Source organism: Symphalangus syndactylus, chromosome 13 (genome assembly GCF_028878055.3).
Source record: "Symphalangus syndactylus isolate Jambi chromosome 13, NHGRI_mSymSyn1-v2.1_pri, whole genome shotgun sequence".
Taxonomy (NCBI): domain Eukaryota; kingdom Metazoa; phylum Chordata; class Mammalia; order Primates; family Hylobatidae; genus Symphalangus; species Symphalangus syndactylus.
The window spans coordinates 35,487,655-35,504,862 of NC_072435.2; the positions used below are offsets into that span (position 1 = coordinate 35,487,655).

The 17,208-nt window shown below is 45.5% G+C and overlaps 1 protein-coding gene across 1 annotated transcript in view; it reads left to right on the forward strand.

Annotated features, from left to right (window-relative positions):
* Positions 1–11,788: 11,788 nt before the first annotated feature.
* ZNF559 (zinc finger protein 559) overlaps positions 11,789–17,208 on the forward strand; it is a 33,147-nt gene continuing 27,727 nt past the window's right edge. Inside the window, exons 1-2 of the mRNA XM_055239106.2 lie at positions 11,789–11,865; positions 12,332–12,417. Coding sequence (XP_055095081.1) covers positions 11,816–11,865; positions 12,332–12,417 — 136 coding nt within the window. The 5' untranslated portion in view covers positions 11,789–11,815. The remainder of the gene's footprint in view (positions 11,866–12,331; positions 12,418–17,208) is intronic.

A 17,208-nucleotide genomic window follows, 5' to 3' on the forward strand; every position in this document is an offset into this window, starting at 1 on the left:
TGTATTTTGGTATAATATGAGGTAGAGATGTGTTATATAAATGAACCACAGGTGGCCTTTCTGTATTGGTCCCTAGGTTGTTCATTACTTCTTCATTGCGGCTTGAGGTCACCTTCCCAATGCCTGTCCCTGGAGCCCTAGCCAGCTCCTTTTCATCATCTATGTTTTTTAAGTGTAAATATTTTTCTATTATGAAGCATTATGTTCTCATTGTAGAAGTTTTTTTATTTTAAAGGAAAAGTATAAGGAAAAAACAACATTCAGAATCCCAGCAGTTTTTGAATTTTCTGTATTTCCTTTCTGCCTTCTTTGTATGTGTGGGCGGCAAGCCACCCAGGTGCCAAGGCAAGAGACCGAGGGCACAAGCTGTTCCAGTATAATAAAGAAAATATATAGAATAAGAATAGTTATACTAGAAATAGATTATAGATATGACTGTATATGAATATCATTAATCATTTGTAGCATTACTCTTTATTCCAATATTATAATAATCTTTGTTCTACAATTATAACCTAGGAAAAACCAAGCCATACAGAGATAGGAGCTGAAAGGATGTGGTGAGAAGTGACCAGAAGACGAGGGTGAGCTCTCTGTTATGCCCGGACAGAGACACTAGAGGGCTCCCTGCTCTAGCGGTAATGCCAGCCCCCGGGAAGGAGCCCGTTACCTAGCGGACCTTGGTCTGGCCGTAGTGTCAGTGCCTGAGGAAGGCACCCATTACTTAGCAGACAGGGAAAGGGAATCTCCCTTTCCCCAGGGGAGTTAGAGAAGACTCTGCTCACTACCTCTTGTGGAAGGCCTGACATCAGTCAGGCCCACCCACAGCCATCCAGAGGCCTAAACGTCTCCCTGTGATGCTATGCTTCAGTGGTCACACTCCTGGTCCACTTTCATGTTCCACCCTGTACACCTGGCTCCACCTTCTAATTAGCAGTAGCAGAATTAGTGAAAGTACTAAAGTCTTTGAAATGCATAGAAGAAATAATGGCATAAGCTGTCCTCTCTCTCTCTCTCCACCTCGGCTGCCAAACAGGGAAGGGCCCCCTGCCCGGTGGACACATGACTCACATGAGCTTACCTATCATTGGAGATGGCTCACACTCCTTACCCTCCCCCCTTGTCTTGTATCCAATAAATAACAGCACAGCCAGGCATTCAGGGCTGCTACTGGTCTCTGCGCCTTGGTAGTAGTGGTCCCCTGGGCCCAGCTGTCTTTCTGTCTATCTCTTTGTCTTGTGTCTTTATTTCTATGATCTCTCGTCTCTGCACACAAAGAGAAAAACCCACAGACCCAGTAGAGCTGGTCCCTACAGTACGCATAGCAGTGGGTTTTTTTATTGTTTGTTTGTTTGTTTTTGACTCAGTCTTGCTCTGTCGCCCAGGCCAGAGTGCAGTGGCACCATCTCAGCTCATTGCAACCTTCACCTCCTGGGTTCAAACAATCCTCCTGCCTCAGCCTCCCGAGTAGCTGGGATTACAGGCACGTGCCACAACGCCCGGCTAATTCTGTATTTTTAGTAGAGACAGAGTGTCTCCATGTTGGTCAGGCTGGTCTCGAACTCCCAACCTCAGGTGATCCACCCTTCTCGGCCTCCCAAAGTGCTGGGATTACAGGTGTGAGCCACTGCGCCCAGCCCATAGCAGTGTTTTTAACATCACATAACCACTACCATGATGAAAGTAAACAGTTATTCTCATTCCTTCAAAAAACTCTCTAGTGCTGCCTCTTTTTAGTCAAACTTTTCCCTCTTCATGAATTCCTGCAATTTTTCCTACAGTTTATTTTTTCCAAAAATGTCATATGCAGTATGTAGCATTCTTCTTTTCACAGAGCACAATGCATTTCAGATTATTCATGTCATATTCTTGATTCACAGTGAAGAATGTCTTGTTTGTTCCTTTCTGCTGCTGTGTAATATTCCATGGCTTACACTTACTACCAGTTGTAGGACATTTGGGTTGTTTCCACTTTTTATGAAGAAAAATGCTATATGAGGGGTTTTTTGGTGGCAAAATATCTATAACATAAACGACACCATTTTAACTCATTTTTTTTCTTTTTTTTGAGGCATAGTCTCGCTCTGTCACCCAGACTGGAGTGCAATGGCATGATCTCGGCTCACTGCAACCTCTGCCACCTGGGCTCAAGTGATTCTCCTGCCTCATCCTCCTGAGTAGCTGGGATTACAGGCGCCCACCACCATGCTCAGCTAATGTTTGTATTTTTAGTAGAGATGGGGTTTCACCAGGTTGGCCAGCCTGGTCTCAAACTCCTGACCTCAGGTGATCCACCCGCCTCAGCCTCCCAAAGTGCTGGGATTACAGGTGCAAGCCACCGTACCCAGCCTTTTTTTTTTTTTTTTTTTGAGATGGAGTCTCACTGTCGCCCAGCCTGGAGTGCAATGGCGTGATCTCAGCTCACTGCAACCTCCGCCTCCCGGGTTCAAGTGATTCTCCAGCCTCAGCCTCCCAAGTAGCTGGGACTATAGGCACATGCCACCACACCCAGCTAATTTTTGTATTTTTAGTAGAGACAAGGTTTCACCATGTTGGCCAGGCTGGTCTCAAACTCCTGACCTCAAGCGATCCACCTGTCTTGACCTCCCAAAGTGCTGGGATTACACGCGTGAGCCACTGTGCCCGGCCAATCAGAAGTAATTTCAATTTTTCATCTGCCATGCAAAAAAGGTGAGGGATTGCAAAGGCAATAGCCTCTGGTCCTTTTGTTACTTGGGCATGGAAAGTGGGGTTTCCCTTTGATCTAGTTCTAGAAAGTCAGTGTGAATTGGCCTTAGGTTCCCTGCCTCTAGACCCTATTCTACCTCGACACTGAAACTTGGAAAGGAAGCTTCTTCCTCCTTCCTTGTCTTCCAGCACCCTACACTGGTAACGGGTAAAAGAGAAATATTTATAAGGCCCATCTCCATTATCACAAAGCAGAAAAAAAGGACAAATTTGTAGCAGAAGTAATAAATCTATAATTCTGGCAGTGGTCAAAGCATGTTTTGCCTTGGTTTTCCTTTAGTGACAGACCAGGTTTTAGCAACACCAAGGATTGGTTCATGGTATCCAGACTGCTTTTCCTCCCAATTTGTGGCAGGTCAATTCTCCCTGACAATCACACAGACAGACCTGCATAGCACTTCAGTTACACAGACAAATTTCCACAAAACTGCCTTAACATTGAGCAAATAGTTAAATCTAGGGAAATCAGTGCCCAGACATCAAGCTAGAAATGAAACATATGGTCAGTCGAAGCTTTGCACGGGCTTCTCACTAACCTGGAGCAAGCCAAAATAATAGAGACAGGGCGTGTCTCAGGTGGACGAAATCTGAGATGAGTCAAGATAACAGAGGCAGCTGTTTGAATAGATTCATTGGAGAGTCTAAGGCAGCTTTCTGGACCCAAGCTGTAAAGGAGATAATGTGTCCAGAGTTGGTTCCTGCTGGAGGGTTTGTGGTCTTGCTGACTTCACGAATGAAGCTGCAGACCTTTGCAATGAGTGTTACAGCTCTTAAAGATGGCACGGGCCCAAAGAGTGAGCAACATTTATTGTGAAGCGCGAAAGGACAAAGCTTCCACAGCGTGGAAGGGGACCCTAGCGGGTTGCCTTGCTGGCTGGGGGCGTGGCCAGTTTTTATTCCCTTATCAGCCCCTCCCATGTTCTGTTTCTGTCCTATCAGAGTGCCCTTTTTTCAATCCTCCCTGCGATTGGCTACTTTTAGAATCCTGCTGATTGGTGCGTTTTACAATCCTCTTGTAAGACAAGAAAGTTCCCCAAGTCCCCATTCAACTCAGGAAGTCCAGCTGGCCTCACCTCTCAATTATCCCTCTAAACAGGTCACTCAATAGCTGTTGGGAACTGGGTGATGACCGCTCTGGGCTACTTCCTGCTGGATAGGGGTGAAGAAGGGGCCCTGCAGTTGTAGTGTCCTCCAGAGGGGAACTCTCTAGGCCAGTCAAAGGGCCAGTGGGTCAGTCCAGGGGTCCTCAGTAGGAGTTGTGAGTTGAGCTCATTTGGGGTTCTGTTTGTAAGACCCTCTGTAGTTTGATGACCTCGATCCTGGAGGAAACAAATTTGATAAGGATGTTAAAAATACAAGACCCAAAGGCAAGTAATAGCAAGATGGCTGTCATGGGACCAAGAAAGGGGAGAAGCCATGTTGCCCAAGTCCAGAGGTGGTATAAGAGTTTGAAAGGCATCTGATTTCAGAAGCCTTTTCCTGTAAACGCTGGGCGGCATCTCGTACTATCCCTTACTGGTTAGTGTAAAAGCAACACTCTTCCCTTAATAATGTACAGAGTCCTCCTTTCTCAGCAGTGAAGAGGTCTAGGCCTCAGCAGTTTTGGACAGTCACTGCCACTAAAGAGTCTATTTGGGGTTGTAGAGTAAGGATAGATTTTGTTATTTCTTGCAAACTGTTTGAAAAATCTTTTGAGAGTGTGTGGTAGTAGGATAATGAAGTAGATAAACTGGCTATTCCAGTTCCTGTAGCAGTGGCTATTCCTAACCCTATAAGTAGGAGTATTAGTTGTATGGCCCTGCACTGACCAACTTGAGCTTTGAGGGGCACTGATAGGGTCTGATTTCCTGGGACAATGTCAATGTTGGGACTTAGGAAGACTAAGGTGCAGGTGCCTCTCCAGTTGGTGGGGAGGCAGATATAGGTTGAAGTTCCACATGAGAAGAATATGCCTTGGCTGGGTAGACAGAAATGGTTGTGTATGTTAAAAAGGTGTGTGAGTTTGTTCTTTTTATTTTCACATACTCCTGGAGTACTTGTCAAGGTAGCTCCAGTGAGTAGCTGGAAAGGGGTGTTGGGAGCAAACTGAGTGGCTCCCTGTGTTCTATTTTCCCATTGGAGAAAAAACCGTTTTGTATCTACTAGGAACCATTCAAGAGAGTAATTGAAAGAGGGGATGAGAAGGCATTCATTAGTGGTGGGGGCGCTGCTGCAGGGGTTCCAGGGGTGAATGGTCATGCAGGGAGGATGTTTGCCATTACAAACTGTTTAAGCAGGGAGGAGGTGATGATTTGGGGGAGCCCTGAGAAGCAGACAAACCATCTGAATGGAGCTGTTTGGGTGACTCGGAAGTTACTATGATCAGTTGGGGCTTGAAGTTGTAGGGTATAATTACACTGATGGGATAGCAGGTGTCTCAGGGGCAGGCCTGATAACAGTTTCCATTGGATGCATAAAGGGGCTTGGAAAGTTAAGACGGTATTTGTGGTTACAGGGCCATGTATGGGTTTTTCATTGCTCATGTAATAGATGAAGCTGGAAATGTAAGAGCGTAAAAACTGGATTGCGCGTCCTTTTAGGGTATTGTTGGTCCTATCGGAGATGGGGAAGTCGGCTAATGATTGCGTATTTAGAAGTTGGAAAGGGTATTTTCCTTCATAACGGGAGTGTCCAAAGTTTAACTCGGGTGTGGTGAATCCAAGATTCCACTCCTGCCACCTTAACTGTAGTGGGGGTAGAGAGGATTATGGAGTATGTTCCTTCCCACAAGGATTCCATAGATGGGGAGGTAGAGGGGAGGGACTTGACCAACACTAGATCTCCTGGTTGGAAGAACTCTGTTCCCTTGTCTTTGTGACATCCTTCAGGAAGGTTTTTAAGATTTTATTGATATTTTGCCAAAGAAGTTATATCTTTGACCAAACTGGCCGTTTCCTGATCAAGTAGGAGGTCATTAGTGAGAAAAGGTCATCCATACAGCATTTCTTATGGACTGAGCCCCATTTTGTGAGGAGAATTTCGGATTCTCAACAAGGCCATGGGCAAGAGAGTAGGCCATGGGAAATGAGTTTCTTGTGTTAGTTTCCTTAGGTGCCTCTTGAGTGTTTCATTTGCCTTCTAGACCTTTCCTGAGGATTGTGGCCTCCAGGTGCAGTGAAGGTGATATTTTATCCCTAGTGCCCTGGAAATTCCCTGAGTTATCGTGGCTTTAAAAGCCAGACCATTGTCCCTTTGTAAGCTTTGGGGAAGCCCAAATCTAGGAATTATTTCATGAATTAGGACTTTAACCACTTCCTGAAACTTCTCTGTCTTCCAGGGGAAGGCTTCTATCCAATTTGTAAAAGCATCAACACGGACCAACAAGTATTGAAATCCACTTGACTTAGGCATATGGGTGAAGTCTAATTGCCAGTCCTCTCCAGGATAGTGCCCTATTCTTTGTTCCCCAAGAGGGGCCTTACAATGGACCAGGGGATTATTCCTTTGGCACACCTCACAGGCTTTGACTACTTGTTGGATGGTTCGGAGGAGATTTGATCCTGTAAATAGGGATTTAGCTATTTGATGAGTGCTCTCAATACCCATATGAAAAGTTTGGTGGAGGGTCTTAAGTATTTTCCACGGGCTGGCTTTGGGTATGACTACCTTTCCCTCTTCTGTTGTTAACCACCCCAAGGGGAGAAAACTATGCCCCCGTCAAAGTCCTCATTCTGTTTCGGTCAGAGAATACTGGGGCTTAATCTCCTGGAGAGGGTTGTTCCATAACAAGGGTCCTTACCTAGGTATTTCTAATGGGAGGTTCTGCCTGGCAGCAATTTTAGCCTCAGCGTCTGCCTGACAGTTTCCTTCTGCCTTTTCTCCTTCACCTTTTTGATGGCTTCGGCAGTGTAAGACTGCCACCTCCTTGGGTTTTTCACGGCGTGCAATAACTCCATGATTTTCTTGTGGTATTTAATGGGGGTTCCCCCAGAGGTTAGGAACTCCCTTTCTTTCCATATTGCAGCATGGCCATGTAAGATTAGATAAGCATACTTGCTATCTGTATACATGTTTATTCTTTTTTCCTTTCCCAGTTCTAAGGCTCAGGTAAGCGCCACTAGTTCTGCTAACTGGGCACTGGTCCCTGGGGGAAGAGGCCTACTTTCAAGTACTGTTACATCACTAACTATGGCATAACCTGCCTTTCATATCCCATTCTCCACAAATGAACTTCTATCAGTATATAGGTTAAGGTCAGGATTAGCTAAGGGGACTTCTAAGAGATCCTCTTGGGCAGCATAAGTCTGGGCTACAATTTGTTGGCCTTCATGCTCGATTGGTTCCCCATCCTCTGGGAGAAAAGTAACAGGGCTGAGGGCAGCACATGTGTGTATTTGAAGCACCAGCCCCTCAAGGAGTAGTGCCTGGTATCTAAGCAGATGGTTGTCTGATAGCCGTAAACTTTCTTTAGCGCCTAGGTTGCCTTTTACATCATGAGTAGTCCAGACGGTGAGATCTTTTCTTTGTATTATTTTGATAGCCTCTGATACTAAGATGGTCACCGCCACAACTACCCATAAACAGTGAGGCCAGCCTTTTGCTACTACATCTATTTCCTTACTTAGGTATGCCACTGGTTGTGGGGTTGTTCCACGAGTCTGAGTAAGGACTCCAAGAGCTATTCCCAATGTGTAAAGAGAAGTTTTGTGATGTATAAAGAGAAATTTTGTCCTGTGAGAAGGCTTAAGACTGGAGCTTGTACTAGGGCCTGCTTTAAGGTGTTGAAGGCTGTTTCTGCCTCTGGTTCCCATTCTATTAGATGAGTATTTGCCCTTTGGGTGTCCTTGATTAGAGTATAGAGTGGCCTGGCCAACTCGCTATATCTGGGGATCCATAGTCGGCAAAAGCCGATGATCCCAAGGAACGTCCACAACTGTTTTAATGTCTTTGGGCGAGGAAAAGCCAGTATAGGCTGTATTTGTTCTTTGCTGAGGGCCCTGGTTCCTCTGGCTAAGATTAGGCCTAGATATTTGACATGCTGTAGGCAGAGCTGGGCCTTTGATTTAGATGCCTTGTACCCTTGATTAGCTAGAAAGTTCAAGAGATCTAGAGTAGCCTGCTGGCATGAGGCTTCCGAACTGGTAGCCAAAAGTAAATCATCCACATACTGAAGGACCAGAGTGCCTGGACTTGAGAAGTGGCCTAGATCTTGGGCCAGTGCCTGACCAAAGAGATGAGGACTATCCCTAAACCCTTGAGGCAAGACCATCCACATGAGTTGGGAAGTGTGGTCTGTGGGATCCTCAAAGGCAAAGAGAAACTGGGAGTCAGAGTGCAGGAGAATGCAGAAGGTGGCATCCTTGAGGTCCAGAACAGTGAACCATTCTGCTTCCTCTGGTATTTGAGACAGCAGGGTATATGGTTTGGGTACAGCTGGATATAGAGGAATTACTGCCTCATTGATGAGTCTAAGACCTTGCACTAGTCTCCACTGACCATTTGGTTTTTGTACTCCCAGAATTGAGGTGTTGCAGGGACTGCTGCATTTCCTTACTAAGACTTGAGCTTTTAAATGTCTAACAATATCCTGTAATCCTTTATGAGCTTCAGGCCTTAAGGGATATTGCCTTTGATGAGGAAAAGTAGTGGGGTCTTTTAGCCTGATTTGGACTGAGTGGGCATTTTTTGCCCTTCCAAATTGTCCTTCCAATGCCCAGATTTCAGGGTTGATTCCCTCTTCAAGTAGGGGACAACAAATGGGTAACTTGTTCTCCATATTCATGTAAATAATAGCTCCAGCTTTGGCTAGTGTATCTCTCTCTAATAAGGGTGTCGGACTTTCAGGCATAACAAGAAAGGCATGTGAAAACAGCAGTCTCCCAATTACAAATGAGGAGGTGGGAGAAATACCTGGTTACAGGCTGTCCCAAGATTCCTTGGATGGTAACATACCTTGAGGACGGCCATCCAGGGCAAGAGCTTAACACTGAGAAAGCTATGCCAGTGTCCAGGAGGAAGTCAATTTGCTGGTCCTCAGTGGTTAAACTTACCCGGGGCTCAGTGAGAGTGATGACATGAGCTGGCACTTGCCCCGGGCACCCTCAGTCCTGTTGTTGGATCATCTGCTTGAGGGCTTCTGGCCTAGAGAACCTTTGTCATCTGGGGCAGTGTGCCTTCCAGTGATTGCCTTGGCGTAGTGGACATGGGAGAGGGGGCGGCTTGTTTCTCGTTGGACAATCTTTTTTAAAGTGTCTGTGCAGACAAAAAACCAAATACCGCATGTTCTCCCTCATAGGTGGGAATTGAACAATGAGAACACATGGACACAGGAAGAGGAACATTACACACTGGGGCCTGTTGTGGGGTGGGGGGAGGGGGGAGATATAGCATTAGGAGATATACCTAATGTTAAATGATGAGTTAATGGGCGCACCACACCAACATTGCACATGTATACACATGTAACAAACCTGCACGTTGTGCACATGTACCCTAAAACTTAAAGTATAGTAAAAAAAAAAGTGTCCTTGCAAATCACACTGATAACAAGCCCTACTGGGTGATTGGCCTGCTGCATTTTCTGTCCTCTCTGAACCACCAAAGTTTGTTTGTCTGAGGGCCGTGACGAAGGCTGCAACCTTTCTCTTATCTCGCTTTTCCTTTTCGGCCTGTTCCTCTTGGTCCCTATTATAGAACACCAAGGTTGCCAGGTTTAATAATGCCTCCAAATTTTGTTCAGGGCCCAGGGCTAGCTTTTGGAGCTTTCTCCTGATATCTGTGGCTGATTTGGTAATAAAGTTATCTTTGAGGATCAATTGACCCTCGAGAGAGTCAGGTGACAGGAGAGTATATTTTCTTAAGGTCTCCCATAGTCGCTCAAGGAAGGTGGTAGGATTTTCTTCCTTTCCCTGAGTTATGGTGGACTTCATTGAATAATTCACGGGCTTTTTTCTAATTCTCCATAGTCCTTCTAGAACACAGGTCAACAGATGTTTGCAACTCCAGTCCCCATGATCTGAGTCGAGTTCCCAGTGAGGATCCGTATTGGGGATGGCTTGCTGACCCGTAGGGAATTTGTCCCTTCAGCTGTCATTCTATCATTTACTTGACTGAGATACCAGGTATCTCCAAACTCTCAGGCTGCAGCTAAAGCCGCATTCTTTTCATTAAAGGCCAGTGTTTGATCTAACAATAGCATGACATCTCTCCAAGTGAGGCTGAAGGTTTGCCCTAGACCCTGTAGGACATCTATATACCTATAAGGATCAACTGAAAACTTCTCCAGGTCTACCTTGATCTGATTTAAATCAGAGAGGGAGAAGGGGACATGTACCCGGGTTGGGCCAAATTCCCCTCTCCCTACAGCTTGAAGGGGACATAACCAATAGCCGGCGGGGGTGTGGGGGTTGTGGTCCCTTGGAGATTGCTTGTTTCCTTCTGGGTGGGGGAGATTAGAAGAGGCTTATCAGTTTCCATTGGCTGGAACAGGACCTCACATTCTGTATTTGTCCTGATTGGCTAGCAACTTAGGACTTTTTAAAAGGGGCAAAGGCAGAGGAGAACAAAGGATGGAGGAAGTAACTTGTGGGATGCTGAGAAAGGTAAAAACACCTTCAGATAAGGAAGAGGAACAGGCTATGACCTAATGCTTGCTTGGACCAGTATAAGCATGCCAGGGCAAATATTTAGGCTAAATTGTGGGAGCTAAGAACATAAAGTACATTGATTTCTTTATTACGGCTAGCAGATATTTAAGAATGTTAGCACAGGTCTTTGAATAAATTTTGCTTCTAAGAGAAGTTACTATTTATTCCTAATTAGATGGGCAGGAAAGTCTTTGAAGAGGAACCTCTACTTTACTTTTTACAGTAGAGAGAGTAGTCTTTGATCTTGGGGAGATGGGGTTTTTCCTTTTGGTTTAGCTTCAGAAAGTTCATGTTAATTGGCCTTAGGTTCCCTGCCCCTAGCCCCAGGTGTTTTTCCTTTGATTTAACTTTAGGAAATTATCAGGAATTGGCCTTAGATTCCCCAACCCCAGATCTTGGTGTTTTCACTTTTAGGAAGTCCGCATGAATCTTATCTATGCTCTTATCTACGTCCTAATTTTTGTGTTTCTTGTCTTTTTTATAGGAATAGGGTTTTGCCATGTTGCCCAGGCTGGTCTCGAACTCCTGAGCTCAAGTGGTCTGCCTGCCTCAGCCTCCCAAAGTGCTGGGATCACTGGCGTGAGCCATCAGGCCCAGCCTCTATGTGCTAATTTTTGAACAAATTCCAATAGGAGCGTTCTAGTCTCTGGGCGTGAGATGACCAAAAATCAAGTGCTTGTGAGGCTGAATAGAGTCCAGAGGCAGGGAACCTAAGGCTGTTTCATGCCGACTTCCTAGAACTAAATTGAAAGGAAAACACTCACTTTCCTCGCCTAAATAACGAAAGGACCAGAGGCTACTCCCTTTGACCTTTTCTGCGGGCAGATAGGAAATTGGCTGTCTGCAACAAATCAGACTGATGGCCTGTTGAATCTTCATTTGCATTGAAGTGTAACTGTGTAACTTCACCCTAGCCTTTGATTGGTTGCTTTTTGCAACCAATCAGATATTTGCACAGGAGTGTGACCTTTGTAACTTCACTTCAGCCTCTGGTTGGCTGCTTTGTGCAACCAATCAGACTGAACGCGGGCTACCGCTTCATTTACAGGAGGTGAGCATGAAGTGGCCAATGGGAAACTTCTAGGAGGTATTTGGACTCATGAAGATTCTGTATCAGAGCCCTTGAGCTGCTGCTTGGCCAGTTCCCACACTGTGGAGTATGCTTTCGTTTTCAACAAATCACAGCTCTTGTTCTTTTGTTGCTTCCTTCTTTCTTTGCTTTGCTGGGCGTTTTGTCTAATTCTTTGTTCAAAACGCCAATAACCTGGACAGCTTGCAGTCAAGACCCTCTACCGGTAACACTTGCCCTCTTCCGGGAGGTAAACAGCATTTCCTCTCTGCTCTGGGTTGGAAAAAACCGCAGCCGCTGATGTGGAACCCCAGGTCCCGCCCCCCTATGTGGTCCTAGCGTCTGCGCGTGCGCGGACTCTCTGCATGTGCGCATGCGCATAACGGCCGCCAATTTAACCGCGCGTTCCCGGCGGCGTCTGAGGTAAGTTTTCGTTTCTGGGCGGCGTCCGGTCCTGCCCCGGTGAGGCCACTCGGGAGTAGGAGGGTCGAAAAGGGAGGCGCCAGTGAAATGGAGCCTGTCCCGTGCACTGTCGGGCAGTTCGAGCATCCTGTGGGCGCCCCCAAGTCGTGGCCCCTCCTCTGAGAGCCACAGTCAGGTCTGTCGTCTGGGGTCGAGGCGGCTGCATTGGGGCCTCGGCCCGGGAGGAGGCGGGGGGCACGGCTTTTCCATTCTCTCTGCTCCCCTCTGCAGAAGCCTCGTAGGTCCGGGCGCGGCGGCTCACGCGTGTCATCCCCAGCGCTTTGGGAGGCTGAGGTAGGAGGATTACTTGAGGCCAGGAGTTCAAGACCAGGCAGGGCAACAGAGGGAGACCCCGCCCCCACCCCCCCACCATCTCTAATGGAAAAAAAAAGCCTCCACATCCAGCCTTGTGCCTTTTCTCCAGAAGGAACAGCATCTCTGCCCTCCTGTTCACGGTGACTTTTGCTTGGCGTCCTCCTGGCCTCACCAACCTGACAATTCTGTCGTGTCTCGGTGAGGACTTCATACACTTGTTCTGGCTGTGGGTGTCGGGTCTTTAAGTTGTATCGAGGTGGAAAGAAACCTTTTCAGGTTGTTCGGGAGCACATGGATCTGATACCATCGAATGCATGAGTGGATGAATGCACATAAATGTAAAATTTACCACCGAGGAAAAACGCAGTACTGCTCAACTGTGGTTCCAGGCCATCACCTCGATCTCACCCTAGCGCCATGTAGATTCCCCCAGAGCCTCAAAACAGGAGGGCGTCCCTAGGAACACGGTGCAGGCTGATTTACTAGCAGGAGGGATTGAATTGATAATGAATGCGAAGATAACTTTTGACAGGTGGGTTTTCTCCCAGTTACTCATTTGAGAGTCTTACCGAGGGCGGGGCAAGGTGGCTCACACCTGTAATCCCAGCGTTTTGGGAGGCTGAGGCTGGAGGATCGCTTGAGCCCAGGAATTTGATGCCAAACTGGAAAAAATAGGGCAAGCTTCTGTCTCTACTAAAAATAAAAAAATTAGTGTCTGTGGTCCCAGCCACTTTGGAGGCTGAGATGCGAGGATCACTTGAGCATGGGAGGTCGAGGCTGCTGTGAGCTGTTACTGCATCACTGCATTCCAGCTTAGGCGACAGAGTGAGACCGTGTTTCAAAAAGAAAAAAAAATGCTGATCTATAGAACGTCTGTAGCTCGAGTAAAACAAATGTCTTTAGTCCGGGCGTGGTGGCTCACGCCTGTAATCCCAGCACGTTGGGAGGCTGAGGCTGGTGGATCACGAGGTCAGGAGTTTGAGACCAGCCTGGCCAACATAGTGAAACCCCGTCTCTACTCAAAATACAAAAAATAAGCCGGGCGTGGGCTCCTGTAATCCTTGCTACTCAGGGGCCTGAGGTACGAGAATCGTTTGAACCCGGGAGGCAGAGGTTGTAGTGAGCCGAGATCGCGCCATTGCGCTCCAGCCTGGGCGACAGTGCGAGACTCCGTCACAGAACAAAACAAAAACCCAAATGTCTTTAACCCTTAACCTACATTCACTAGTTGTTAAGATTTGTTTCTTTTTTTCTATATATACTTTATGATGAGCCATTTAAATTGGAAGTGAATGAACCTTCCCCTTTAATCTTAAACGTGTATCTCATATACCTCCTAAAAGTGAAGACAAGCTTAAAACAAGACTTCATTGTCCATGCCCATCCCCAAATCAAGTCAAATTTCCCCAGCTGTCCAAAAGTTACCATTATAGTTGCCAGGTTGTTTGCATGTTTTTAGATCTGTTAAATCTGTTTTTAACTAGAACATTCACCTGTTTTTTTTTTGTTTGTTTTTTTTTTTTTGAGACGGAGTCTCGGTCTGTCCCAGGCTGTAGTGCAGTGGTGTGATCTCAGCTCAGTGCAACCTCTGCCTCCCGCTTTCAAGCGATTCTCCTGCCTCAGCCTCCCAAGTAGCTGGGATTACAGGCGTGTGCCACCACGCCTGACTAATTGTATTTTTAGTAGAGACAGGCTGGTCTCCAACTCCTGACCTCGTGAGCTGCCAGTCTCGGCCTCCCAAAGTACTGCGTGAACCACCATGCCCCGCCATTCACCTGAATTTTTAAAAATAAAATTTTGGCCTTTGAAGATATCAGGAGCATTATCTTGTAAAATGCTGGTGTTCTCGTGCAATGATGCTTTCCTGTGATTTTATTTGATTTACCTGTGTCCTGTATTTCTTGTGGATGTTGGGGTTAGAGTGGTACTAACACAAATATAATGCAAGGCACAGATGTAATTTTTTAAAATTTTAGTAGCCAAATTAGAAAATGTTAAATGTATGTGTGAAATCATTTTTAATATGTTAAAAATGCAGCATATCCAGTTATCAATACAAATTTTTGAAATGAATGACTAGTGTAGTCAATATAAAACTGAGACATTTCACCCTTTTTTTGTACTAAGTCTTTGGAATCCTGCACGTATTTTACACTTACAGCTAATTTTCGTTAGAAATTCTTGATCTGTATTTAGAGTTTATAAAATTTACTGTTGAAAAAGTAGATTAACAAACCCAGGTTGTTCCAAACATACTTAAAAGTTTTTCAATAACAATTTTATTTTTAAAGTTGAATTAAAAGTAAATAAAATTAAGAATTCATTGCCTCAGTTGCACTAGCCACATGGGGCTAGTGGCTATTGAGTTAAGACTGGCCAGATCCAAGGCTTCCATTTTCTAGGCAATGTACTGGGCTTCATATTATATCCTATCAGTGGTCACATACTACAAGCTTGTTAGTGATGCTAAGCATTTGGTCAAGGTACTCATCTCTGTATAGTCGCGTTTTTCTTACAGTAATCTGTAAGTGATACTTTGGCCACAGGGGAATAATCTGTTCCCCAACAGCCTTTCACCCAGTGGTTTTTTGTTTTTGTTTTGTCGTTGTTGTTGTTGTTGTTGTTGTTTTGACAGAGTCTTGCTCTGCCGCCCAGGCTGGAGTACAGTGGCGTGATCTTGGCTCACTGCAACCTCTGCCTCCCCGGTTCAAGTGACTCTCCTGTCTCAGCCTTCCGAATAGCTGGGATTACAGATGTGCGTCACCACACCTGGCTAATTTTTGTAATTTTAGTAGAGATGGGGTTTCACCATGTTGGTCAGGCTGATTTCAAACTCTTGACCTCAGGTGATCCTCCCGCCTCAGCCTCCCAAAGTGCTGGGATTACAGGCATGAGCCACCGCACCTGGCATCACCCAGTGGCTTTAACATCACTCACTTACCTTCTCCTGAACCTGTTTTTACATTGAGAGGTTAACAATTTTTTTTCCTAGTTCTGTCGTTCTTCCTCCATTCTTTATCTGACAGTCTTAGGTGAAGAGGAGCTTTCTTTCACCACTTTCACTGCCCTCTATACTTTTTTTCTTTTTTGGAATGTCACAACTTATTCTAGTTTTTTTTTTTTTCTTTTCATTCACTGTATTATAATCAATTACTGTCATTCTTATTGATGCTCAAACTGATCCAAGTTTGACCAAAGGTAATCTTTTAAATTTGGCTCTGTGTCTTGTGACACAACTCTACTAATCTGAGTGCAAAATCAGACCCCAGTTCACTTTGTATTTTCCTCATACAGACTTCGAATCAATGATTGCTCCAAAAAGTCATGTTCCTTTTAGACACTAAGGTCTGTGTGATAGACCCACAGTGGACGTCTGTGGCCTTACAGTGGACATCTAGAATATGTATTTTCTTACATCATACATTTATACTCATATCCCCATTACAAACTTATGAGATTTTTTGTTTTTCCTTACGTTTGTATCTCTCACCTCTTATTAATAAAGACCTTGACTCCTAATGACACTCATATATTATTTGTTTTAGCAACATTGCCAGATGACTAGTATTACTACCAACTGTTACTTTTAGTATTGAGTTTCTTTGTATTTATTTTTGTCCTTACTAAGGATATAAAGTTTTTTTTTTTTTTTTTTTTTTTTTTTTTTTGAGACGGAGTCTTGCTCTGTCGCCCAGGCTGGAGTGCAGTGGCGCGATCTCGGCTCACTGCAAGCTCCGCCTCCCAGGTTCACGCCATTCTCCTGCCTCAGCCTCTCCGAGTAGCTGGGACTACAGGCGTGCGCAACCACACCCGGCTAATTTTTTTTTTGTATTTTTAGTAGAGACGGGGTTTCACCATGTTAACCAGGATGGTCTCGATCTCCTGACCTCGTGATCCGCCCGCCTCGGCCTCCCAAAGTGCTGGGATTACAGGCTTGAGCCACCGCGCCCGGCAGGATATAAAGTTAAAATGTTTGTTTGAACTCAGTTTTTTTCTCTGTGTGGTTATGTTATCAATTTGACATACTATTAGGCTTGTTTGTCTTTACACTTTAAGATTTGCTTTTTCGAATTAACTTTTTTTTTTTTTTTTTTTTTTTTTTTTTTTTTTTTTTTTTTGAGACGGAGTTTTTGCTCTTGTTGCCCAGGCTGGAGTGCAGTGGCGCAATCTCGGCTCACTGCAACCTCCACCTCCTGGGTTCAAGTGATTCTCCTGCTTCAGCCTCCTGAGTAGCTGGGATTACAGGCTCCCGCCACCACGCCTGGCTAATTTTTGTATTTTAGTAAAGACGAGCTTTCACCATGTTGGCTAGGCTGGTCTCAACTCCTGACCTCAGGTGATCCATCTGCCTTGGCCTCCCAAAGTGCTGGGATTACAGGCTTGAGCCACCGCGCCCGGCCTAAATGCAGCAGCATTTTGGTAGTCTCAGTGCAAAGTAGGGCTGTATAAAGGAGTCAGCATCGTATCTGGATGCAAACAACACAGGGTCACATTTCCTTGGAAACAGTAAATTTGAGTAGATGTGGAATGTTGTGTCAGAAATCTTTTATTTGAAATTGAGCACCTGGGTTGTAAATTGATACTACTTCTTGGTGTCAAAAAATTACATAAACCCTCCAGGCGAAAGTGGGATATTTCAGTCTTTCTGATATTTCTTTTCTTTTTTTTTTTTTTTTTTTTTGAGACGGAGTCTCGCTCTGTCTCCCAGGCTGGAGTGCAGTGGCGCAATCTCGGCTCACTGCAAGCTCCGCCTCCCGGGTTCAGGCCATTCTCCTGCCTCAGCCTCCGGAGTAGCTGGGACTACAGGCGCCCGCCACTGTGCCCGGCTAATTTTTTGTATTTTTAGTAGAGACGGGGTTTCACCGTGGTCTCGATCTCCTGACCTCGTGATCCACCCGCCTCGGCCTCCCAAAGTGCTGGGATTACAGGCGTGAGCCACCGCGCCCAGCCTGATATTTCTTACTGATACAATTTCAAACAGCAAATTTC